Below are 25,620 nucleotides of genomic sequence, written 5' to 3'. Positions count from 1 at the left end.
GTGTCAAGATAAGTGGATAGACCAGTGGAGTAGCATTTAGCATGCCTAGAGTCCAGTATAATCATTCAAATAGTGGGGTGAGAGTTATTACTATAGAATTTGTTCATTGGCATAAAATTATTGCCCTTTTTGACGCAATAGCAAGAAGAAAAAATGGCTATAGTGGAAGAACATGTGCCATAAAAAGTTACGACTGTCGGACCATCCTCTTCGAACACGATGTAATGGCCACAGCACGCAAGTCGATTTCGTCTCCTTTTTTTGTTCGGGTTTTACGACTTTCGACTGCGGGCAGGGCGTGGGCGTGGTGTGCGAAATGCTCTTTGTTACCCCCAGTGCGTTTGCAGCCACGGGCAAGGGACGAGGATACATGAATTCCAGTCGAGGAACATCGACTGTTTGTGTGTCTCTACATCCCTTACAAATCTAAGCAGGATCCAGGTAATAAATTGAGTCATTATCTCGTGGACTGTTACTTGTTTAAAGTAATGTGGACCAGTTAAGGCTCAGTAAGGATCTTGTTCCAAAAATATCGGGTGATCCGTTTGAGATGTCAGAAAAGTAAACCGTTGTGTACAATAGGTTAATGTACGTATCTCTGAGCAGTTTGTTGTAATATATGCAGAAAGGATGTAAGATTTGAGTGAGTGCAGGTTTACAGATTTCAGCCGCGTGGCGCTAGCCTTCATGGTAGATAAAGATAGTGGTCACGCCACAACAGCGCACAATGTATCGTATGGTATGTGAAATTTTCGAGTGTCATATGCGCACTATGACAGCCACATGGCTGAATTCTGTAAACCTGCACTCACTCAAAACTTACATCCTTTCTACATATATTACAACAAACTGCTCAGAGATACGTACATTAACCTATTGTACACAATGGTTTACTTTTCTGACATCTCAAACTGATCACCTGGTATGTTATAAACGTGTTATTCCCAGCTTGCGGGGAGGGGGATCCCCCCCCCCCCATCAACGATCATGTCTTCAATAATCTCTCTCACCAAAAATTTCCGGTGGAGGAGAGTTTTTGTTTATCAGCAAAAATAAGAAAATAGTTTTGACTTCAAATATACTTTGCTGAGGTTAATATCGAAAATTTACACATAGACATTCATGAGTGTTACATGCTTCTCTCCCTAGTTCTGGTAATGGCACGGTGCCAAATGTAACACTCCAGACATAAATTAGAATATAAACTTATACAAATTGAACTGTTAAGAAACACAGCTGTAGCTACGAAAGATAGGGGCTGAACGAGCAAAGAGGGAAAAGGTTGGACAAAAGTAAACGTCGCGATCACCTGTGAAAATGTTGGTACCTTATAATATTGCTATTATTATTGTTATACAGAGTGTCCGAAAAGTCACGCAACCCGGTGTTTTCGACCGTATAACGGAATAGCGAAACGGAATGAGAAGAAACGCTTTCTGCCAAGAGAATGTCCTGTATATTGGGAAAATTTAGAGAGACAAACATATGTAAGAACATGCATGTTTTAATAACAAATAAGCAAAGTGTTGCCAAAGGCGGAAAAAAAATATTTGCATATCGTGTGTATTGATGCACAGAACTCACTGAGGTAAATTATTGCAACATTTCACAATACCAACGAACAATTTGGATGGCCATCTAATGAATTTGACAGAAAACGAACTTTGACGAAGTTTCAAAAACATTGCACAAGGGAATAAATGGGCTGTTCCAAAAATCGATGTTTTCACAATATTACGAGGGACACTGGCAACACTGTTGGTGTCACGTGTCACTAACAGACGTGTTTCACCTCAGGCTATCACACTAAGGCACTTTTAACGACAAAGGAGAAAGTTGGTTATTCTCGAACATATGCAATAAATTACATACACCTTGCAACCCTGAAATGTGGTTTCAATTGGATAGGTATGTCAACAGCCAAAATTCCAGGCATTGGTCGACAGAAAACCCACATCAGTTGCATGAACTACCCTTGCACTCTCCGAAAATCGGTGTATGGTGTGGAAGATTGCGACGTCGTATTGTGGGACCGTTATTCTTTGAGACAACAGTGGATACTGCTGTGTACGGGGATCTCATAATGCAATTCGTTGCTCTCCTGGAAGAAGACGAACGTGATGTTTGGCTACAACAACATACATCAAATGAATCTCTTCGTATGCTGAGAGAATTTTTTGGTGATTGTCTAATATCGAAGGATTTATGGCCCAGTCGCTCGCCCGATTTAACATCTGGAGATTTTTTTTCTGTGGGGTTACTTAAAGGGGAAAGTATACCAAACGGGACCCAGAACATTGGAGGATCTGAAACGAAACATTACACAGGAAATTGACAATATCGGTGCTGCAACCCTCAGGAAGTTATCTGAGAACATGATCAAGCGAACCAACTTATGTATCCAAGAAAATGGTGGACACTTCAAACATTTGCTTTAATTTGTAGCGATACCCACATATCAGGATTGCAAGGTGTATGTAATTTATTGCATATGTAAGAGAATAACCAACTTTCTGCTTTGTCGTTAAAAGTGCCTTAGTGTGATAGCCTGAGGTGAAACACGTCTGTTAGTGACACGTGACACCAACAGTGTTGCCAGTGTCCCTCGTAATATTGTGAAAACATCGATTTTTGGAACAGCCCATTTATTCCCTTCTGCAATGTTTTAGAAACTTCGTCAAAGTTCTTTTTCTGTCAAATTCATTAGATGGCCATCCAAATTGTTCGTTGGTATTGTGAAATGTTGCAATAATTTACCTCAGTGAGTTCTGTGCATCAATACACACGATATGCAAATATTTTTTTTCCGCCTTTGGCAACACTTTGCTTATTTGTTATTAAAACATGCATGTTCTTACATATGTTTGTCTCTCTAAATTTTCCCAATATACAGGACATTCTCTTGGCAGAAAGCGTTTCTTCTCATTCCGTTTCGCTATTCCGTTATACGGTCGTAAACACCGGGTTGCGTGACTTTTCGGACACTCGTATTAGCTGAGAAATTGCCATAGGAGCCTGTCTGACTTATGGTTTTACATGTGCTATGAGGCAAACAACTGTAGTAAGTCCATAGCATTTGTCAGTGGTATGCAAAATTAATCTACCTTCTGAGGTTCCCATGCTGATTATGAACAATGTCCAGTCCATCCAAAATCAATGAACCTATCTAACCAGAAAGAAAATTCTGTTATACTCAGTGTTGCCATCAGAAAATTTTGATTGGGGGAGGCACAAAGGTTGACGAGGTATTTTCACGTGGTCTTTGGTACTCTTTAGCTTTTCCTTTCCCTGTCCTATATCTCCCCTCTCTCTTTCTCCTCCTTCCATGCTCAGTTCGCTATTCGTTCTTTTTTGATCCGTTTCTCTACCTGTTAATCTCTCTCTCGCCCAAATTTTACGTTTTTCTATTCGTTTTTTCTTGCTCCGTTTGTCTTCCTTCTTCTCCATCTCTTAGTTCCATTCTATATTTCTACATTCCTCCTTTCTTCTCTCTTCCTTCTATTCCCCTTTTTTCTATTCATTCTTTCTTGCTCTGTTTCTCTACATATAATATTTCATTCCTCTTTCTCTCTCATTATCCTTTTCTCTATTCCTTCTTTCTTTCTCAGTTTTTCTACCTGCCACACGCAGTATTTTCCATTTATTTATTCTTGCTGTTTCTCTACATACCCCCTCTCTCGCTCTCTCTTCCTTCAATTCTACGTTCTTCAATTCCTTTATCTTGCTCAGTTTCTCAATCACATTGTCTTCCTTCGTTTCGGTACTATCAACCTCTCCCTCTGTTGCTTCAATTCTCAGTTTCCCTATTCCTTCCTTCTTGCTCCGTTTCTGTCACTCTTTCTTTCCTGCTCTCTCTTCCCTCAACCTCCATTTTCTCTGGGTTCTGCTTCTCTCTCTCTCTGTATTCATATATGTTCCGAATTATTTCTTGATATTTCATTCTATCTCTGTTCAGTCCTCTGTGCATGAACATTTCTAATGTACACTGCGCTTGAGGGAGGGTGCTCTAAGGCTATCGCACAGTGATGACATCATCACTCAGTATTTGAACCAAACTTTTAGCCATGCTTCCTTACACCTGAAGAACAACAATGAGATGTGGAATGGTGCAACCAAGCATTTGAGTCTCTTTGTTACCGTTGACGGCTAAGACACACCTTCAAAATACACCAACGTGGCAACACAGTATAAAAAGACCTCTTAACCCGAGAAGCTACGCACTCATTTCCCTTTAAGGCCTTCGGGAGCAATTTGGAAATCCCCGAGGCGACTACCAACCGCGGCGCCCTTTGGAACCCCATTTCCAGAAAAGACTGTAAAATTATGGGTCATAACAAGAAGAAATGCCTTCGACGTTCCAGAAAGGAGAGATCCATCTTCTTGCTTTATTTTTTAACCTCGGTAGTTAGTTTGCGAGGCGAAAAAAACTGATCCCCGTATCCTACGCAAAATGAGGTTTCCCTCTTCGTCTATCGTAAGTGACTTTATGGGTGGGCGGAGACATAGAGGTGGTGTAGGGTTTCACTCGACGCCTGACTCGCGAGGCTGAGGCTGGAATGTTTACGAGCATTTGTCTCCACTTACTTTCATATTTTTGGGTAATGTTACGACACCGGGTAGTGTCTTATATGATCAACACATTAAAGGTTCTTGGTATAAGTTCCACCTCCACATTTGAAACTCTGGCACTACTAGTGTCGCCGTGTGGTTGCCGTGTTCCCCTTCTGGCGTCGTAAACTGTCAACTGCCATAAAATGTTATAGCTCAGACCACTGGCGTACGCAGGAGGAAGCTGATGAGGCTACAGCGCCTCCCAAAATTTGGAGGATAATTAATAATAATCCTGTGCGTAACAGCCCATGAAGGGCCTTGGCTTACCTACCGGCTGCCGGTCTCCCTCCCACGCTTTCCTTCGTCACCTCTAAGCGTGGATATCTTCAACCAGGATTGGAATAGTCGGGTGGTCAGCCCGACGTATCCCCAGCCGTCTCCGCGACCGGATTACGCTTACTCATTCGAAGCTTCCCAATTTCCTCACGATGGTGGGTTGCCACCGGCCCTATACGCAGGCCGAAAATTCCTGGAGACTGAACCCGGGATCGAACCCATGCCGTCCCGCTACCGCCGTCCTAAGCAAAGTGCCTTAGACCGCACGGCCACGGAGGAGAACTGGAGGATAATTACAATTTTCAAATGAAATCAGTGAAAAACAATTTTCGCGGTTTTTTTTCTATTTCCACAAAGTTCTCATCGCAGGCACATCAATGGGAGAATTATGTTTATTTTCCTCGACATCACTTAGCCTCATATTCTACTATAGAAGATATTGACACATCGTGTTAATTGGTGCATTTTTAGTGCATGACACGGAACAGTAGTTGATACAAGTACTTCTTGATGCATTTCTGTGTATTTTGATGCACCAAAATGTATAATAAGCAATTTATGAAGTTTAATGCGTTACTGGAGTCAAAAAATACACATTTGAGTCAATTGGCACATTTTGGATGACCGAAGTGAAAAATGAAAGTATTTGGACAAACAGTTCCAGAACATCTTCAAAAAACGATATGTTTATGAATAATAATAGTACTAACAAGACTTAGATGAGTACATTATGTAACATAACAAAAAAGGTGGGAACGGAAAAGGCAATGGCGGTCCTATAATGAAATCTGATGGTACTGCCTGTGGCAGTAACGAAAGAGCATCAACCTATACGCCAAAGTGCAATATAGCAGCATTTTCCCATCATATTGATGCATCCATACATGCAAGAAAGATGGACTGGTTATTGCACTGAAAGAAGGTAATTTTGCATCAAAAACTATGAAAGCCAAGTACATTAAATATATTTTTTTTTCTGCCACAGGGAAACGACCGAACACAACACGTTTTCTAAGCAAAGGTACACACTTACCTTGTAATTTCCTCCAAGAGCTTGCATGGATCTGCCGCATAGAACTTCACACCAAAATAAAGCGTAAAAGGGTCAGTTCCTGAAAAAAGCAAAAAGAAGATCCAAAATTAGCTACGAATGCATTAAAGTTGTTTTTACACCTACACAAGCATCAACCGCGATCATTAACAGTAATTAACCAAGACATTACTTGGCAAGCTTTAGTAGTGGGAGAAGTAATAGCATTTCTAATGAAGGAGTGCTGCATCGGGGTGATAACATGAAAATTACTGCCTTGAAAGATCTTACGGATGTATGTGTGCACACGACAACGATTGAAGCAACATCCATAATGTATTTTTCTTTCGGTGGCCATCTGTGTTTTATGCTTCGGAATCGCTGCATCCACCACCATAAAACAAGGAGGCATAACTTGTTTAATGTTCCTACTTCTTTTTCCTTTCCTCCTCCTAAGATCGGAGGCCACTGACTTGTGAATGCATTTTCTTTTCCTTTGCAGAAAAAAGTAAGAAGAATGTACCATATGGGAATAAGGTGCATTGTATCTATACACAGAGAAAATAAAATGCATCGCATTTAATGTACAGACTTCACGTGCTGGAATTGTTGTTTCCTTGGTTAGTCGTCCATCGAAACTTGTAAGTTGTGATCTGATGCAGTTTAATGCATCAAGGTAAATGAAGTGTTAGTATGAATCGAGAGAAACACTGAATGTTGTTTTGTACTTTAATAACAAATCAATGCATTTCATTGCAGTAGTAGTAGTAATATGTGTGCCCACCACACATTTCATACATATTTATTGATTGATTGATTTAGCTTATTTTACTCGCGTTTTGTGCCTCTTGGCTAATTTGCGAAGATGGGGATGAGTGATGAAATGATGAAATTGATGAATGGACATTCACAAACAACCAAGCCCGAGCGGGATTCGAACCCGGGACCCTTGGCGTCGCAGCGCGATGTGCTAACCACTCGGCCACAGGGTCCGGCTCATGTATATTTATGTAATTATTAATACTTTTATGGCTAATCGTTTTAAGTTGGGCCTCGCCGAAGGCGCAGTGGTAGCGTTGTCGCCTTATAATCAAGGGGTCCCGGGTTCGATACCGGGTGGAGGCACACAGCGTTTCGGATTCCACATTAAACTGTAGGTCCAGTCCCGATTAGCCTTACTTTGCGTAATGTGGACTTAAAACACAAACTCAATCAATCAATCGTGTTAGTTGTTGTTCAAGAACTGAAGAAAATTTCCATGAAACAGAGTTGAAAAAAACACCCATTTAACACCCAATATATGCTAGTGTATATATTTTAAGAACTGTGATAATAATAATAATAATGATCCAATCTGATGCATTTTTGTGCATGCTCCATGCTTGAAGCATTTGCTTGCACCTTCAAGCTTTTAGGCACTTCCTTACTTAATTAATGCATCTACTTTTCTGTGTGTAGGATGACTGTGAAGTATTTGTTGCAAAGTGACTTACACCTTCGTTCCACATTCCCCTTCATTACTACAGTAAGTATTACAGTACCACAGATGCAGTCTACCTTAAAGGAAATACCAGGCAAATTAATCATCACCTTGTTTCAAGCAATGTGATATTAAGAACGAAAAAAAAGGTCATGAAAACAACGATGGACAATTTGCATTATCCTTTCAATCGACTATAGTCGAGTTGCCCACCACCAAGTTCATTCGCTTTGTTTCAAGCAACGTGAGGTTCAAGAATTGAATTCAAGTCTCAATAAGCTGGTCCAGCACCAGAGGAGACTGAAACAAGACCCTTGGAAACTTCTTGGAACTAGCCCAAGAAAGGGACACATTTGGAGTGGGTCCGAGACTCTGTCTCGTTCGATCTTAGGTAGATTAAAAAAAAATACTTAATTCAAACTTACTTCACTACTGTCAGACTTCAACTGCTGTTAATAAATGCGTCATATATTTTGTTTATTGTAATTCGAAAGTCAATCCACTAGTGGAATTGTGAGAGTGTGCCTAAGATAAAATTCCTTTTTCAAGACTCTTATCATCGAAACGATGCGTCACAAAAATATATGTGGGGCCTATAGTGTACTAACTGTAGCTACCAACGAAATTTTAAGAATAAGCTAGTCAATGCAATTGAAACGATTAGTAGTGCATGTACTAATCTGGTAAGAAGAGCTTGGTTTTAGGAGTTCAGATAAAAATGGATGGATCAAGTGCGTTCTGATATCAAGTTGCTATATTTTAGTAGTAACAGAGCTGCACTGTGTACGGGAGGAAACCGGGTAGATCTGAAACTATTATAATAAATAGGAAAGTGTTTTTGGTAACTGCTGTGTAATTTAACACCTCTGAGGCGATTCATCAAAGTCCGAAGGGTTTTATATTGCTCCTGAGAAAGAGATTTTCTTTATTGTGGCAAGGTGAAATTGAAAAAGTAACGTTATACATTCTGGAATATGCGGAACACACACAGAGAGAAACAAGTGCAAATCTCATTACACCATTCCTGACTCAAAATGTGGCGATGGCAAATTCTCGAAGCACGATTTAGTTTCAAGAATGAAATGTAGGGAGTGGAAAAAAAGAAGAAAAAATACTTTTCGTGATCCTAAAATTTAAACATGCGAGCAAGCCGCTTCACGTTTTTGAAAGTTCTATTAAGATGACAATAAAACACCATCATGCAACTAACCTTACACGCGTTACCAGGATGCCAAGCCGAGTGGGTGGGAAGGAAGTGCTAGTTACGTAACAGTCCCTCCCCCTTTCCCTAAACTATATAGTGAATAACCTTCCATCATCTTGTATCTAAGACAGTTCGCTTTGAAGAAGCATGGCGTGCTGGAAAGAACCTATTTTCCGACTTCTCTTGGCCATGGACATTTTGGACATAGTGCAAAGCAAGGGTCTTGCATATGAACATACGATAACAGATGGCGCTGATGTTTCTAAATCTATTGAATCGATAATTAAACGCTATAAACGCAAAATCACAGACTAATGCCTTGAAAAATTATAGAAATCAATGAACTGCCCAGTGCTGTACATTATGAGTGTTATTGAAAACTATAGAGACATAGTTATTCGAGTGTAGGGCAACATTGACCATAGCTGGTAGGTGAAGAAATGTTTGGAAATTCAGATTTCAAAATAAAGGAAGTATGTAATGTAGTAATGCTAGTGTAGTGTGCTTATGAGTGCACAAAGCCAACACCGCATTAAATTTTGAAGGGCAATGAGTTGTCCGATGCCAAAGTACAAAACTATAGTCACTGAAGTGTAGGGCAATATTGAACGTAAGTGGCTTGTATACACACAACTATATATGTTATGTGAGCAAAAACAATACCGTTAATATTTTGATAGTAGGTTTGGAATAATTGAAGGGACATTAAGACGAGTCTTCACACACACAGTGTCAGTTCAAATCTCGAAACATGAAGTACAAGAACACATTCAACGTATCACCGCACAAACTCTGGCAGGAAATTAAGGGAAACAACTTTTCTCAACGTCTTTCTCATTTCAACGCTACAAATCCATGTAAAAATGAATTTTTATCCTGAATATATATGCAACGACCAACACAGATTAGCAATACCTACGATTGGTTCTGTAATTATTATTGTAATTATTATAGAGGAAAATACATGACTTGTATGTAATAAATCAGATAGATATTCGCTTGGTGTGATTGAAAAACTAGTGTTAATTGGGTTTAGGTAAGTTTTACAAATTCGTGCCAAAGTCTCGAAAAAGATCGAGAGTCTCTTGACACTACAAGGGCAGGTTGAAAAATTCGCGGCCTTCGTGGGTTCGAGCAAATTAGTACACAAACTAACACCATCAATTAAACGCTCATGAAATATGAACCTACCACGCAAAATCATATCCGGATCAAATAACTAGAACTTTTCTTTTTTCAGGCTCCAAATTGAGGATGTCAGACCAGATTCCAGACATTAGTAAATTTAATCACACAGATTAAATTAATTCAAACGCACAGAAGCTTGGTTTGCAGAGCATTCTTCGGACTTCTATTTGCAAGGTCTGCAAAAATTGCAGCAGCGTTGTGAAAAGTGCATTGCGTTAGGAGGAGAATATGTTGAAAAAACTAAGCACTGTTGGGATTGTCCATGTCTTATAGGGGAGGCCGCGAATTTATTAATCTACCCTCGTAAGTCTCTGGTCTCATTATTGTCTGAATTGGCCGACTCGAGACCACTAAATTGTAAGTCACCTTAACAATATATAATCTGTAAATTTGCAACAGAGAGAGAGAGAGAGAGAGAGAGAGAGAGAGAGAGAGAGAGAGAGAGAGAGAGTAATCTGTGAAAAAAGGTCATATTTGGAGCGAATCATTTCCCAGGTCGATTATTTCTAATTTTACTTGTATGTGTTGACCTGAAAGATTATCTAAGATTTTAGTGGATCTACGTCCACCTGCAGGGAGAGTCACTTCACCCCTTCAGAAATGAGTAAAAGTCATCTACTTATTCTTCTCTTCTTCCTTTTGTTTGTAACTCTTATTTCTTTTCTTGCTCCTAGTTTTAGCGAAACATTCTCGATTCAAGACTTTCCAACTCAGTAACTATGGAAATGCCAATAAAAACAGTGCCATTTCAGAAACCTGCCTATACCACTTGGATATTTCAGTGAAATGTCTTCCCAACTAATTGCCTCGGGGGAAGTCGAATTGGTTTTTGAAATAGTTTACATTACGCACACCTGTGGAACTGCTAACATAACCTAACCTAATCTACAAGCAAAAAATCTGCATTTAACTCAAAATATATATTAGAGGAAAGAAGAAAGTCCACTTAAAGCACAACATTCTTTTCTGCAAATGGATATATGTGTATGTATTGTATTTTAGGGTAACGTGCAGTAATGATATGAACATGTACGATAAAATAAAACAATGATAATAGCGGTTTGCTTTGTATGATTTATTCACCAACTCTATCAGATCTTTCAGTTTCCTAGACATTTCTTGATAATAGATTTATGCACAACACCTAGCTTCAAGCTAGATCACGTGGAGCTATACCATATAGCAACAATTACTGACTGTAGGATCTCAAAAGAGATATCCAAGTTGGTAACAATGATATAGGCAGATCTGCTCGCCATATTGCAAAGGGGAAGAGAGAAATTTGAAATTGAATTACAGGAAAAAGATTTGCAACCACATTCGAGCACAAGACCAATTCACGCACGTACGGAACTTTCTGAAAACAACAATCAACGGGTAAACAAGACAAATTACCTTCAACAATAGACACATGGATACGGAAAGTTTTCCAGTGATGGGGTTTGTTGTTTGGAAACTACACGTGCATGAGATATGAGTGATGTGTATGCGCCAACATGTAGAACTGGTTTTCTGGTGGATGCGATTGTTTTACTAAAGAAGAAATAGGAGTAAAGTGGATACCAAAGAGAGAGAAGGGGAGGGGAACGCGCGTATAAGAACAGACCCCCCCCTTAAATTTGCTTATAACTCTTCCATGCCACCCTCTGCTTGGATAGATTTCAAGGGATATTATACTGTGAGAACTTGGTAAATCCCAACAAGTGCAGAGAATAGAATCAGTTTCCGAAACACTTATTCAATCTTGTCCCAACCCATGTTTCATGATTATATATATTATTATCTTTTTTTAACTGAAAAAGATGACGAATGCTCAGCGACAGTTAGGCCTACATTGCGACGTTGAGATACAGCCACTGTGCGTACGAAGTTCTTTACGTTTAATAAAAGTTTATTCGACCGTTAAATAGACATTTGGGAAGAGATCATATATGATTACATTCGCTGCAAGATTCCAGCAGAAAGCAATTGCAAAAAGTAAGTTACAGTAATGTTTAGAAAATGGCTGACGCCAGACAATTTCGGTCTCGTCTCGAACAGAGACCACTTTTGAAAAATGATGACGAGAATCTACTCAAGACTGGAGTAGGGCCTAGCTAGAATTTTATTTCGGGAGGGACTCATCCCTTATCAGCAACAATGCTCTAAAGGCGAAAAAGTGGCAGATTTATAAACCAAAGAAACATTTGTAGGATTTCGGGGAGGGGGCTACGTACCTGCTTTGGAGGGGCGGGGGTAAGATTGACATTATAAGCATGATTTGTGTATATTCACATGTATAAATTTCTAATCTTTAATGTTAGTACAAGATTTTTCATCGACTCTACCATTGTATTTCACTTTTAACTTTTCTTTCAGTAACGGGCCTCCCGATGCGTTAAGGCATCATTAGGCCTACTTGTAATCAATGGGTCACTGGTTCGACGTAGATGGAGGAACATCGTACAGTGCTCGAGATTTCATTTTATACTGAAGCTCTCCTCTCCCGATTAGTTTAAGTGGGCACAATGCGATTGTTTGTTGATTGATTTTTTACTTTATTTTATTTCGCTTCTTGTGCCACTTTTGGTTAATTTGGGGTTAAGTGATGTGATGAATGGACACAGAAACATCCATGTCCAGGCCGGGATTCGAACCCGGGACTAATACCGTCGTAGCGTAAAGATTTCACACCCCCAAGCAGAGACACAGATAATACCGTAAAACATAATACTTAGTCCTGTATAAAATTAGAAGAGATTGAGACTAACTCGGTCTTGTTAGAGACTTTGGTATTGTGTTGGAAAAGTTAATCTACTTCACGCACAAGCCAAGCGGATATCTAACTGATTATTTACAGATAATTCATATATTTTGTTTACAGTATCTACAGAGTCAATCCAAGGGTTGCAATTGCGAGCCAGTGCTGCGTGGTTGCATACACATTGAGGGTAAACTCCCATTTCTTTGAGAGCTCGTAATGTCGAAATGTTGCGCCAAACAAAGATTTTATACGAAAAGTTGTTTGCCTTAATGACCTCTATACTCTGGAAGTTTGTGTGATGGCACTTTGTTGTTTCGAGACTTGACAGGAGACGAGACCGAGAGAGGTTTTTACAAATCGAGACGAGACCGACACACTGACAAATTTCGTCTCGTCTCGATACTATACCTAAACGAGAGAGGCACTTCCCACTCATCCCACCTACAAATATTCTAATGTCGAACAACAAGTAACTATAAAAAAAATGCTTTAAAAATAAGTCCATTGAAAGAATATCTGAATAATTTAATCAACGAAGTTTATAAAATGTCCGTAAGATCAATTATGTTGTTGTGTGTGTGTGTGGGGGGGGGGGGTTGTATGCCCAATTTTGTCCATTTTCTAAGTCACTGAAGTGGCTACATAACTGTTAAATAGGATGTATGGTAAATCACATCTATAACGTAACCACACCAACGTTACCTAACCTAATGTCTTTTCCTTCTCCTGTCAAAACAATTGTTTGGACTTATATCGTCCCCCCACCCAATTACAGATTTAATAAAGGAATACATCGCTTAGATGTAAATAGCTCCCACTGATTTTTATGCCTCTCCCTCTCTCTATTAAAATAAAAGCGACTTCTCATTAGGTGATCCGTGGTCAGCGCATCAAGTCCCATCGCCGCCGTTTTCTGCCTTTCGAGAACTAAGTCCGCTACTATTGCTTTCACGATGCTGGGTCATCATCATCAATATTTTGGCGCACCCAACAGGGTTCAAATCCAAGGTCGATCGTACCAAAGGCACAAGCCTAGCCACCTAAGGCCCCTGATTTTAGCCCCAGCATGAGTGTTCTTTACGAGTGTCCATTCATCAATTTTATCTAATCATCACTTATTCTCATCGTCGCGATTGGCCAAAAATGGTACAGAATAAATGTAAAATAAAAATACAAATAGAATACCGAGAGCGCTAAAAGAGCGTATGCACTCAAGAGGCGAGGAAATCACTGCAACCCCTTCGTTTTTTTTTTAAACGTCATAAAATATCTCCGGCCGTACGACATTTCGCACATCATTCCCATAACTCTTAGCACGACGAACAGTGAATTTCCGGGAGGATTTGGCAACACTGTACGGTATTCTTCCCGGTACAGTTAGAAACACTGGATTTCAGCGGCCATGACTTCCCTTTTTCTTCTTCTCTTTTTTCCATGATGACAAAATGTTCATTAGTCGAGGGAAGCGGGATTATGTACAACACGTAACGACACTTTTATGGGTGCACCGAAGTGCTGCGAGCGACACCTGACGCTGGAAAACGACGTGAAAAAAGGTTATTTCCTTTTCCCTCGCCTGCTGCAATGAAAGTGGATGGGGCCATCACGAATTAACAAACACAACAATGGGAACAAAGGTTATTCTCCCCGGCCTGCGTTGAAATTTCTCCTAATTCGGAATTCTTTTATCGGCGCTTCCTCTGAGTGTACTGTACACGAGACATTGACACTGAAACAATGAGTTCTCGTGTACACTTACAAGATGGCGCCTTGTCTAATGTTATTACATGGAAGCAAGGCCGCAGGGCGAAATGTGTCCCATTAGGCAATGTAATGTACACTTTTACTCCGTTATAAGCAGTCTTAAAGCAGTGGTCTTATGTCAATACTGTCTAACGCAGTGAGGAGTAGCGGCTTGCAAGAGAAGCACCGTGGCTTACATTTGGAATAATATTTTAGTCAATAGGTGTATGGAGGTCAATAATAATGGCTGCTTCTAAATTGACGCCCGTAATGAACTCACACCTCAGATAACCCACCCCACACCAGAGATGTCTAACGTTGTGGAAAGAAAAATTCTGAAAACAGAGGAGAAAGGGAAAGTTAACAAAGAGAAAACTAAATATATGCTTACAGGCCGAAACCAAGTGTTAGGTAATAATCAAAATCTAATTACTGATAACAACTCGTTTTAACCAGTTTCCAAATTCAAGTACTTAGGAGTAATATTAACAAATGAAAATTATATTAAAGAGGAAATAAAAAGTAGGCTTAATTCAGGAAATGCATGTTACTTCTCTCTTCATAAACTTTTGTCTTCTCGTTTAATATCTAAGAAACTTAAAGTTAAAATATACAAAACCGTAATTTTGCCTGTAGTATTATATGGATGTGAAACTTGGTCCCTTACATTGAAAAAGGAACATACATTGAGAGTATTTGAAAATAAGATCCTTAGGAAAATCTTTGGACCTAAAAGGGATGAGGAGACAGGTGAGTGGAGAAGGTTACATAATTTAGAACTACATAATTTGTATTTATGTCCAGATATTATTAGAATAATTAAATCAAGACGACTTAGATGGGCAGGCCATGTGGCACGAATGGGAGAGGAAAGAGGAGATTACAGGATTCTTGTTGGGAAACCTGATGGTAAGAGACCTGTAGGAAGGCCAAGGCGAAGATGGAGAGATGGGATGGAAAAGAGTATATAGAACTTGCTCAAGATAGGGAAAGATGGAAGGCCTGTGTTGCTGCTACCATGAACCTTCAGGGCATGCAATACATTTTCCACGGGAGTCTTCTCAAGCCCTTCCGTCTGTGGCAGTGTGCCAACTTAGCTCTCTTGGAGCCAGATCTGGCTCTTTCGTGCACTCGTTCGGCTGTGAACTGGGACGTCCACCCCCGTGCCCCACTATGATGACATCACTAGTTCCGGCCCACATAGACCAACTTTTGTCATAATTATACATTTTGCACGTGACATGATATTGTTATATTGGCTGGGTCGCCTCATTCCCTCTTATCTCCCCAGCTACTTCTTTATAGTGCCGTGTTTGACGTGAAATTTACATAATATTGTTATCAGGGAATTCTTTATTTTCGATTTCATATGACCATCGGCGTATTATTGAGATGGGCGTTGCCGCAGGATTTAGATGTTGAAAAGTAAGAATAAATTGTCATCAATTTAGAGTTAACGATAATAGCAGTCCCCCCACCCCTTTGGCAACTAACATTACCCTAGGAGGCACTTTATCCAGCCTTCGTAAATCTAGCTCCTTGAAAGTCAGTTTTAACTCCAGTTAAGGAGAAAGTTAGTTATTTTGTGCGCATCAGGTTTGGCAACACTGCCAGGAGGTAAGGAGAAAAGCATTGATCATATGGGAGTATGATTTGATTCGTTCTCTTGGGAATATAAAACTTCCGATGGAATAGAAAGAGATGTCAACGGGAAGAGGGCACTTTGAAGATGATTTACACCAGCTGAAAAGTCGAAACTTCCATTTGATTAGCCGTAACTTGATGTTGAAGTTGATTCCCCATAAGGAATACATGGGATTCCGAAAATTATTATTCATCATATTTTTCAAATATCGTGTCCAGCTTAATAATCAACATAAAAAAACGCTTCCACTTGCAACATGGAGAGAAATTCATAGTCTTGGATACATCCAGGTTTTTTTTTTTGTGGCAGTGCCCATTTGCACGATATTGAAATAAATGCACAATTGATGCGCAATTGTATCTCCTCCCCATACCTCCCAACTTGGTTTTCTCTCGTCTTTCTTCATTTCCCTACTTCACTCTTTCTTCTTCCTCTTTCTCTCGTTCATTCTTCCTCTCCCTCTCTTTCTTTCTATCAGTTTCCCCCTCTATCTTGTTCTTTCTACAATTCTCTCCCTCTCTTTCTTTCTTTCTTTCTCTTCCTATCTTCTCTACCTTTCCTCTCTCTTACACTTCCTCTCCCCACTCACTGTAAACAAGAAAGAGAGGAAGAATGAGAAAGAGAATACGAAAGAAAGGGGAGGAAGAAAAGAAGTGAGAGATAAAGACGGAAGTAAAATAGTCCTAACGGTTCAGATATGTCCTCTCATCGGGAATCGAACCTGGCACCACTCACATCGACAGGGCGAATGCCAGAAGCTGAGACAAGATGCAGATTCTTTTAAGGTTGCCGGTCTCTTTCTATCAAAGTTTTGAAACACTCGATATTGTACAATTTTCAGTTTAAATACTAAATATATACTATACGTATACTTTGTACGCCTACTCTAAGCAAAAACCTTCCAGCGCCACTGATGAACAATTTTCAGTTTAACTACCAAAAGGGAAACAGTTTAACCTTGGAACAGTTTTCTACGTAAATACTAAAATGAAAAGGCTTTTTGTTAAATCTTGCACAATTTGCAGTTTAACAACGAAAATGGAATCATTTTTGTTGAGGTGTATACTTTACTAGCATTCTCTATGTAAATTGCTGAAGCAGTCAATAACAACTTGGTCTTCTCAGATCGTAAAGAACCGAGGAGAAATAGCTTCTGGTGATGGACGACTCTGGCAATCCCGAATGACAGAAACTGGATGGGAGGGGAAGAAAGTAAAAACTTGTTACTGCTTCTTGTAATTGTTTAACAATCGGGTTTAAAGTTGGTTTCTGCTGCCGTTGATTGGACCGGGCGGCAATCAATGAGTAACCCAAGGAGAGCCCAAGAAGAGCCCAAGAAGAAATGTGAGTGAACTTCGCAAGGACGTCGGATGATATGTATTACGGAGAAGAGCTCAATGAGTGGAACATAACAGTAATTACAAGGTTCTAGCGCTGCGAGAAGCAGGGAGGTGGTCGTTTTCCGCTGGTGGCGAAGCTCCAATCCCTAATTTAGTATCACCTTCGAGCGTAAAAGAACCAAGACACGGAATCCTTTTGGAGTTGCAATGCGGCATTTCGTTTATTCTTACAGCGGTGGATTCAAGAGAGGGAAAAAACTAGACATCTACTTCTGTGCTTTAGGTACTTGCTTAGTACATATTGGTTGGAATGGGTGTACTTACGTCTCAAGGACTTCACAAGTTAAACTACTTCTTACACGCTGCGGACGAGGTAAAACCAAAACTCCGAAATTTTCAACCAAGAAGCTTGAGATGAATTAACGAACAATGACATTCCGGATTCAAACACGTGATCTTTGGTTTCGTAATGCATTAAACTAACCACTACAAAGGAGATTTGAGGGTAAAAGCATCACCTCCACAAATTGACTACATCAGTGGCTCCCAAACATTTTCGTTTCACGGCACCCTCAGTGTTTCCGCGGTGACAAGTCAGAATGTAGCCTATCTAACACTTGCAACGCTCAGTTCGTGTGCTTAGGTTGCTTGCCTGAATTTATAAAATAAACACATATTTCAAATTCAGAAACATTTTATATGTAAAAATTACTAAATAACCACATATTTGGAAGAAGTGTTATTTCAGTGAACATATTGGAACATTTCGCGGCGACCACTTTGGAAACCACTGGACTGGATTGTGAATGCCCAGAACACTACTCCACATATCGTTTTACCTATCTGTTTCTCCCTCGCTGTATTTCGTTTTTGCTATTATTTCTCTCCTTCTCTGTCTCTTTTTTCCTATCTTTCTCTACCTCTCCATAACGTTTTTCCTATCATTCTCTTCCTCTCCATCTCGTTGTTCCTATTGTTCTCCTTCTCCTTTTTCCTATCTTTCTCTTCCTCGCCATCTCCTTTTCCCTATCTTTTCCCTCCTCTCCATCACGTTTTCTAATCTTTCTCTTCCTCTCCATCTCCTTTTTCCTATATATCTCTTCCTCTCTATCTCTTTTTCCATATCTTTCTCTTCATCCCCTTTAACCCTATATTTTCCCTCCTCTCCATTTCCTTTTTCCTATCTTTCTCTTCTCTCCTCCTTTTCCCTCACTTTCTCTGCCTCGCCATCTCCTTTTTCCTATATTTCTCTTTCTCTCCATCTCGTATTTCCTATCTTTCATCTCCTCTCCATCTTCTTTTTCCTATCTTTCATCTCCTCTCCATCTTCTAGTTCCTATATTTATCTTCCTCTCCAACTCATTATTCCTATCTTTATTTCCCTCTCCATCTCGTTGTTTCTATCTTTCTCTCCCTCTCCATCTCGTTTTCCCTATCTCTCTCTCCCCCTCTATGCCATTTTTCTACCTTTCTCTCCCTCTCTGTCATGTTTCTATCTTTTCCTCCCTCACTGTCATGTTTCTATCTTTCCCTCCCTCTCTCATGTTTCTATCTTTCTCTCCCTCTAACTTTTCAGAGGGCAGCTTTACCTTTTTCGCCTTTAAATTGAAGCACCTAGTTACCTCGAAGGACTGGTCTGGTATTACGTTCGAGTGAAATCGATCAGAGAGTTTCAAAATGACGGACATTAAACACTTGACGTGTTTGTGATTACGTAAGAAGTATAGGCTGCACAAAATGTCAGAACAGGAAGGATACCTAGAGGAAAGAACAGGGCCGAGGAAGAGGAAACGTCACCTGGTTCCTACGAAGCCTGGAGGTTCCCATTTCATATCACTAATGATTGATGAAGACTGATGTTCATGTGTGATCTGTGAATAAACCGGGTCGATCGTGTGTGCGTTTGGTGAGAAAACTACGAACTTCCTGATACGTACTCTACATGCGTGAGAAATTTAACGGGTTTCTGTGGGAAGAGATCCCCGTGGAATGCCAATCGTGTGGGATGAACTGGAAAAGGTATTCTTATGATACAGCAAACAATGCTTCTGAAGTGAATATTGAATCACATTAATGTAAAAACTTGCAAATAACATGCTGGGTTGAAAAGTACCCCAAACTAAGTGAGCTTAAGTTTTTGCAATCGCGATAACAATATAAAATGTTGATTGTTTCATGATACTGGTTATAGCTTGATAAAATAAGCACATTTTCAATAAAGTAATTCCGAAATGACAAGAACTATGTCTTTTGCGCTAATTTTAACGTTTATTGCCAATTTTATAAGTTTTGAAAACGAAAAATATCACAAAAATAGGTGTTGACGTTTGTTCATGTACAGACGGGGACAATCGGGGCAGGATTTGCATCTTAAAGTGAGATCCGAACCACTATGCGCCTCTACAGGGAATCAAACCCGGGACCCTTTGATTACAAGACGACGACGTTACCACTACGCCATCGGGGAAGCCCATACCACGAATATAGGAACTTTTTAGTTGTACATTTCTGACGTCTTGCTTAATTTTTATATCTTATGGTGTGTGGGTAAGTTTTTAATGTGTTACTTACAGTGCAAGGTTTGTTGGAAGTAATTTATAACATAAATATTAATGGGTTCTATTGGGTTCTGCTGCAGGACCGGAACCTTTTTTCTCGCACAATTTAAATTCGGGCCAAGTTGCGTATTGTTTCATTGAAAAAAGGTTCCTGGACCGTATTTAAATTGTTCCTGAAAAAGATAAATTGATGCAGGAAAAAAGGTTCCTGGGCCGAATTTAAATTCTTAAAAAAAGGTGCCTGGACCGAATTGAAATTCATTCTGGAAAAAAGGTTCCTGGACCGAATTGAAATGCTTTTAAATATGAAAATACACTGTCTAGAACTCATTTAGGTTTGCTGATTTTCTCTTCCAGTCAGGGATTGAATTTATTTACAATCCGTAGACCAGGATTGACCGATTAAAAGTTGCCTTCTAAAAATGTCCGCGAGTACGTTTACACTGGAATGTCACACTGCGGTTGTAGAAACCATATCGCTGGAAATAATAAATCATAACGCTGTTGTTCTCTCGTGGGCCACGTTCAAATACTCCCTTGTCGAAGAGTTACTGTACATTGTACATAACGCAATGGACTATATTAGTGTGGCGTCACACAGTTCCCAGTTGATTGTTTATAATAAAAATGTGTTGTGAATCTATAGTTTTAAATCTTTCATAACTAACTTTTTTGTAGCTGCGTGCTATTTTTACAATAGGCAAGGGGCAAAATGTCAAATGTTTCTCGCTAAATGTTATGCAAGTAATATAAAAAAGTTCTAAGTACATAAAGAGCCTGAAGTGCATCAAATCTCAAGGTTGGTGCATTTTTAGTGCACCAATTGACGCAGTCAAACGTGCATTTTTGGTTTGTTGCAATGATAGTGTCTGTTCTTATATAGTTATTAATTTTAGTTTTCCTCTACTTAACGTTGGTGATAGTAATACCAGTACTAGAAGTAGAATTATAACTAAAAACAATAGTAATTTATGTACTCTCAAAAAGGGGGGGGCTAATTTCCTTACACCCCCCAAAAGTTTAATTCGCTCACTTATAAAAACTGTAATTTTCTCCTGGAAGAAGTATGTTCACGATAAGGGATTTGCCTTCTACATAGGCACAGTGTGTCCTGTTACTGTTTAATTAAATATTTCCCTCACAGCTTCTCAGCATCCAATTCAAATGTTTGGTGCAAACCTAGTTTACGAAATTTACTGCACCACGAATTCCAAACCACCGCTTGCAATACTCGAACTGGAGGAACGTTTCGTTACACTCAGCAGGGTAAAACCACCAAGCAGCAATTCCAGTGCGTACACCGTAAACTTTCCGGGGGAAGAGAAAGAGGTGGGGGCAGTTCCTGGAGAGCAAATTGAATCACGACAATGGAATTCGATTTTGCATCAACGATTGCACGTTTAAGGCATGGAGTAAAAAGAAAAAAAGACGCCTTCATTTACCGCAAGCTATTTTCATCGTAAATGATTTCGCCAGTCTGAGAATCCGGGGCTAACTTCATTTCTCCCAACAGCACCTCTTGGTAATCATTTCACCTGTGCACGGTTAGGAGAAAGTGAACAAGGGGGGTCGTTATGGTATTAGGGCAAGAGGAGGGGGGATTTACCTGAGATTCCTGGTATCCAAGACAATATAATCACTTCTCCAAGGATGCTCGTAAGAAAAATGAGCCGTCGGTAAGTATATATCCTAAAGGCGCGCCCTGGAGGCAATGGTAGATAATAGCGAATGCCATAATTTTTCCTACTCTTCCTTTTTTCGGGATCAATGGGGGCGTTTTTGGAATCTATGGGAGCCTGGAATCTCCGTAACCCTGACCGCGCCCGCCAGGCTCCTCCCAGACCTTGGCGTAATGATACGTTTTCCTCGGAGGCTTCTTTTCCTCCTCCGACAGAAAGTAGCAGTTCGGTTGAGGACTCGTAAACTCCTCCGCTGAAGGAATTGCCTCTTACCTGAAGCTTTACGGACGTCGCCGCTTCGGACACTTGTAATTTCGCTCAGGTGGGCGCAGTGTTTCCAAAAGTAATGTTCATCCCCTGCCTTTGGTGGTGGAAGATCTACAACACTGTCCGAGCCGTTCCTCTAGGGATAGCAGTTGCCGTGCAGTGGTAAGCTTCTAGATGTTGTGGATATATTCAGTCAACTCGACATTTGACTTTTGTAATGGTCATAGTTTGCTCACACTTTTATGTTCATGTAGGCTAATCGATTGATTGAATTGGTTTATTTTACTTCGCCTTTCTGCCATTTTTGGCTAATCGCGAAGATAAGGATGAGTAATGATAAGATGAAATCGATGAAGGGCCACTCACAAACATGATGATGATGATGATATACCCATTATTGGCACAAGTGAGGCATATTACAATAGATTTGAATTTGTTGTTTTAAGTCCACTTTATGCACATAAAGGCTAATCGGGACTGGACCTTAAGTTTAAAGTGGGATCCGAACCACTGTGCCATATCCCTCCACCGAGTACATATTTCAATAGGGAAGGCATTTCTGGCAGTTATATCTATATATAAAACCATAAATGCCTTAATTCACATGTTGTTCTCCACAGCATCATGGGATATTACTTTATGTCATAACTCTGCTGTTGTGTGTTAGGTTAATATGTGAACCTTTATGTAGGTCAACATAATTACCCGCCTCAACATTTTAAACAGAAAAAACTGCTTAATCGCGCAGATTATGTAGATATTTACGACAAATCCACTGGTGAAATCTATTTGAAGGTTAAAAGCGTTGTGGGAGAGATTTCACATGAGAACCTGCAAATGAATAGAGATAAATCTGAGTGAACACACGGTCACCTTCTACTTAAAAGTTTACAGTTGACAAAATTCATGCAATGACACAGGAGCAGCCATTTCATTGGTCCAATTGGTTCGAATCCACACTGCAGAGCACTGGTTAAAAGTGTGTTAAACACCACTGAGGTTAGACGTTCACCAAAATGTGGTGTGGACCTTTGAGACCAGTGTGTCTCGTTTTAATAATATAGCGTACTTTTGCGGTGCGTTACGTTGACCACACCGCGAAGGTCGGCAACTCATTCAAAAATAGGCATTTATCTAAATACTACGTGAAACTGAACTATTCACATCCTAAATGTGTGCAATACAATCGATAAATTATAATTCGAAAGAAAATATTGGATCACGAGCGGGAATGTTACAGTTCCAAATCTTCCCCAACGGTTTCAACCCAGTGAAATATTATATTTAACGCTAATTGCATGCGATTCTTAGAACAATCATGAAGGCACACGCTTTACGACTAATAAAAACGATCAAAACCCGAAGCGCTTGAGAGTCGGAAGACTTTCCTGCCACCTAGCGGCAGAGTTTTGCACTTCACGTGGCAATATGCCAGTTTCATTCTCTTTTGAAGTGCTTGCGATGGTTCTCTTGTTTTCAAATTTAGATTTTGCACGTTAGCCTTTGAAAGAGACCGAGTTGCAACAAAAGGATTACAATGTAAGGCAATTCGGTGGAGTTTTGAAGTACGTAGGTGTTAAGGGATACCAAAAACGAAATCTACTATAAGACAATAAGATTCATTATTTTAATATTTTAGTGACTCGAAATTCAATACATTGGTAATACTTACAGCTATGGTTGCAAAAGAATATGAACAGTAAAAACCGGCAGCTTTGGTAATTACATCTATTTACAATGATGATATATACTTATCTGTACATTTATTTCTCATTAACGTTTCTTAATTTTTTTCCATTAGTAGTTCTTATTTTCGTATGTTTTGCAATAATGCAAATTTATTTTATGGGTCTCCATCTCTTGAGCACAATTATAATTTTCCAGCAGGTTTATAGAAAAGAGATGCAACGCAAGAAAAATAAAAGTGAGGATGTTAGATCTACATCGAGATGTAAAATTTAATTCAACTCGCAATAAATCAGAAATTAAGCATTTTCAAACACACAACTTTCCATCAACCATGCAGAAAACAACTTTTTGTGTTGTATTAAACCTACCTTTCAGTTGCTTTGCTATTTTCTTCGTTGGATCGAGCCAGTGCTGAAATGAAAAGAAATGAAAACTCAGTATCTTTACATCAATTACGATAAACAAAGTTACACAGTTTGTGATATTCGTATCTACAATAGTTAGCTACTAAAAAGAATGTAGGTGTTATTTGGAAGTGGCAATAGATGGCAATTTACTCTCGTCCATTCAAAAACCATTTTGTTGCTAGTACATGATAATTCGGAACCATAATATTACATTTATTAAATATAATAATTTTGTACTACACTCTAAATGAATTTTTAAATTGAACAAAATTCACGTGTAAGAAAACTTAGTCAACTTTATTGTGAATGCTTCCGTTTACTTCTTAGTTTTTTCTAAATCAAGGCCAGAAATACAGAGTGAAATGTGGAGTGATCAACGCAGATGAAAACTCCAAGCGACAGTGGCAGGAGTAAAAGAATACAGAGATACTACCAACACGCCAATAGTTCACTCGACACAGAAGATATAGAAGCCAGGCCTGATAAAGGCGACACTTCACCAAACAAATAGTCAAATAAAGATTATGATGATGAAATTTCGTGTTGTGTTCGAAATATTTACAGCAAACTAGCAAAAATATTTTTGTTTGAAGAGTAATACTGCACGAATCGAACATAAGGTTGTTGAGAAAGATAAAATGTGTAGTTGGCAACAGTTTTACACATGAACACACACACTTTAAATGTGCGCACACAGTGTAATCTTTAATAGCGTGTAGAGTACATCAATAAGAACTTTTCTAACAAACGGTTTGGCCCTTAAGACCTCGTTTCGACGCTATAGGCCGTTAAATAACGGCATTATACATCCTGTGTCTATGCAGCCATGCACTACACATTCATGGTTTCCACTGACAGTTGTATATGTTCTGTCGAAAAACGATACATTTTAGTACCCTACGGAAGAACTGTAACTAATAGAAGCAAGGGGACTTCCTCAAGAGTGCGAATACTTCTGGATAAGACTTACGAAGCAGTTCTTTAGTACAAAAACGTAGAATATGAAACATTGTTTCCATATCGGAGAATAAAATTTAATGTTTTCAGACAGAAAAAGTAAATGGCAGTGGCAACTGTGCATGGATGAATACATGCGGGATGTAAAATGTCGATTTTCGATGCCTCTTGGCATTGAAAAGAGACCTTAACGGGCAAAACATTACTGGGAATAGTTGTTTGTCTTAATTTCTTCTACACGCTGTGAAAAATTGTCGGCGTTATACGGCACACCCTGTATATAATATAAATTGCAAGTTTGTCATTCAATATATACCTTGTGAAGAAATTTTTTATGCTTTTCATGCGTGTGGAAACATACTTTCGAAGAATAAAAAGAATTGAATGGTGGCTGCTCTAGGACCTTGATATATAATTCCCGGTTTTCAAGGTTAACTTTCCAAAAATTCAAGGGTACGAGTAGATGTATTCTCTATTTCTTACTTACCTTACCCTGTGGCTCGACAGCCCCTGTAGGGCCTTGGCCTCCTCCACAATAAACTGCCAGACGGGTCTATCTCTTGCTTTTCCCCTCCATCCTCTTACTCCCAGCTTCCTTAGATCTTCCTCAGCCTCCTGCAGCCACCTCTTCCTTTGCCTTCCTGCCCTTCTTCCCTCTGGCCTATCATACATTAATTTTCTCCCACATCTTCTTTCCTCCATCCTTTCCACATGTCCTAACCATCTTTGTCGCATCCTCTTGATTTCATTCACAATATGTGGTTGCTGATAAAGGTCCTCCAGTTCTTTGTTCTTATACGCCT

General features: G+C 39.5%; 1 protein-coding gene across 5 annotated transcripts in view; it reads right to left on the bottom strand.

Moving 5' to 3' along the window:
• The window catches only part of LOC145994696 (band 4.1-like protein 4), a 335,899-nt gene that overhangs the window by 149,555 nt on the left and 160,724 nt on the right, over positions 1 to 25,620 (bottom strand). For all 5 annotated transcript variants that reach the window (XM_083130862.1, XM_083130865.1, XM_083130863.1 and 2 more), the window contains exons 4-5: positions 23,822 to 23,864; positions 5,921 to 5,999 (exon numbers count right to left, since the gene is read on the bottom strand). In XM_083130862.1, coding sequence (XP_082986988.1) covers positions 5,921 to 5,999; positions 23,822 to 23,864 — 122 coding nt within the window. The remainder of the gene's footprint in view (positions 1 to 5,920; positions 6,000 to 23,821; positions 23,865 to 25,620) is intronic.

Source organism: Lepisma saccharinum, chromosome 11, assembly GCF_977018435.1.
Source record: "Lepisma saccharinum chromosome 11, izLepSacc3.1, whole genome shotgun sequence".
Taxonomy (NCBI): domain Eukaryota; kingdom Metazoa; phylum Arthropoda; class Insecta; order Zygentoma; family Lepismatidae; genus Lepisma; species Lepisma saccharinum.
Note: the sequence above shows the minus strand (reverse complement) of the source record. Positions and strands in the feature narration are given on the sequence as shown.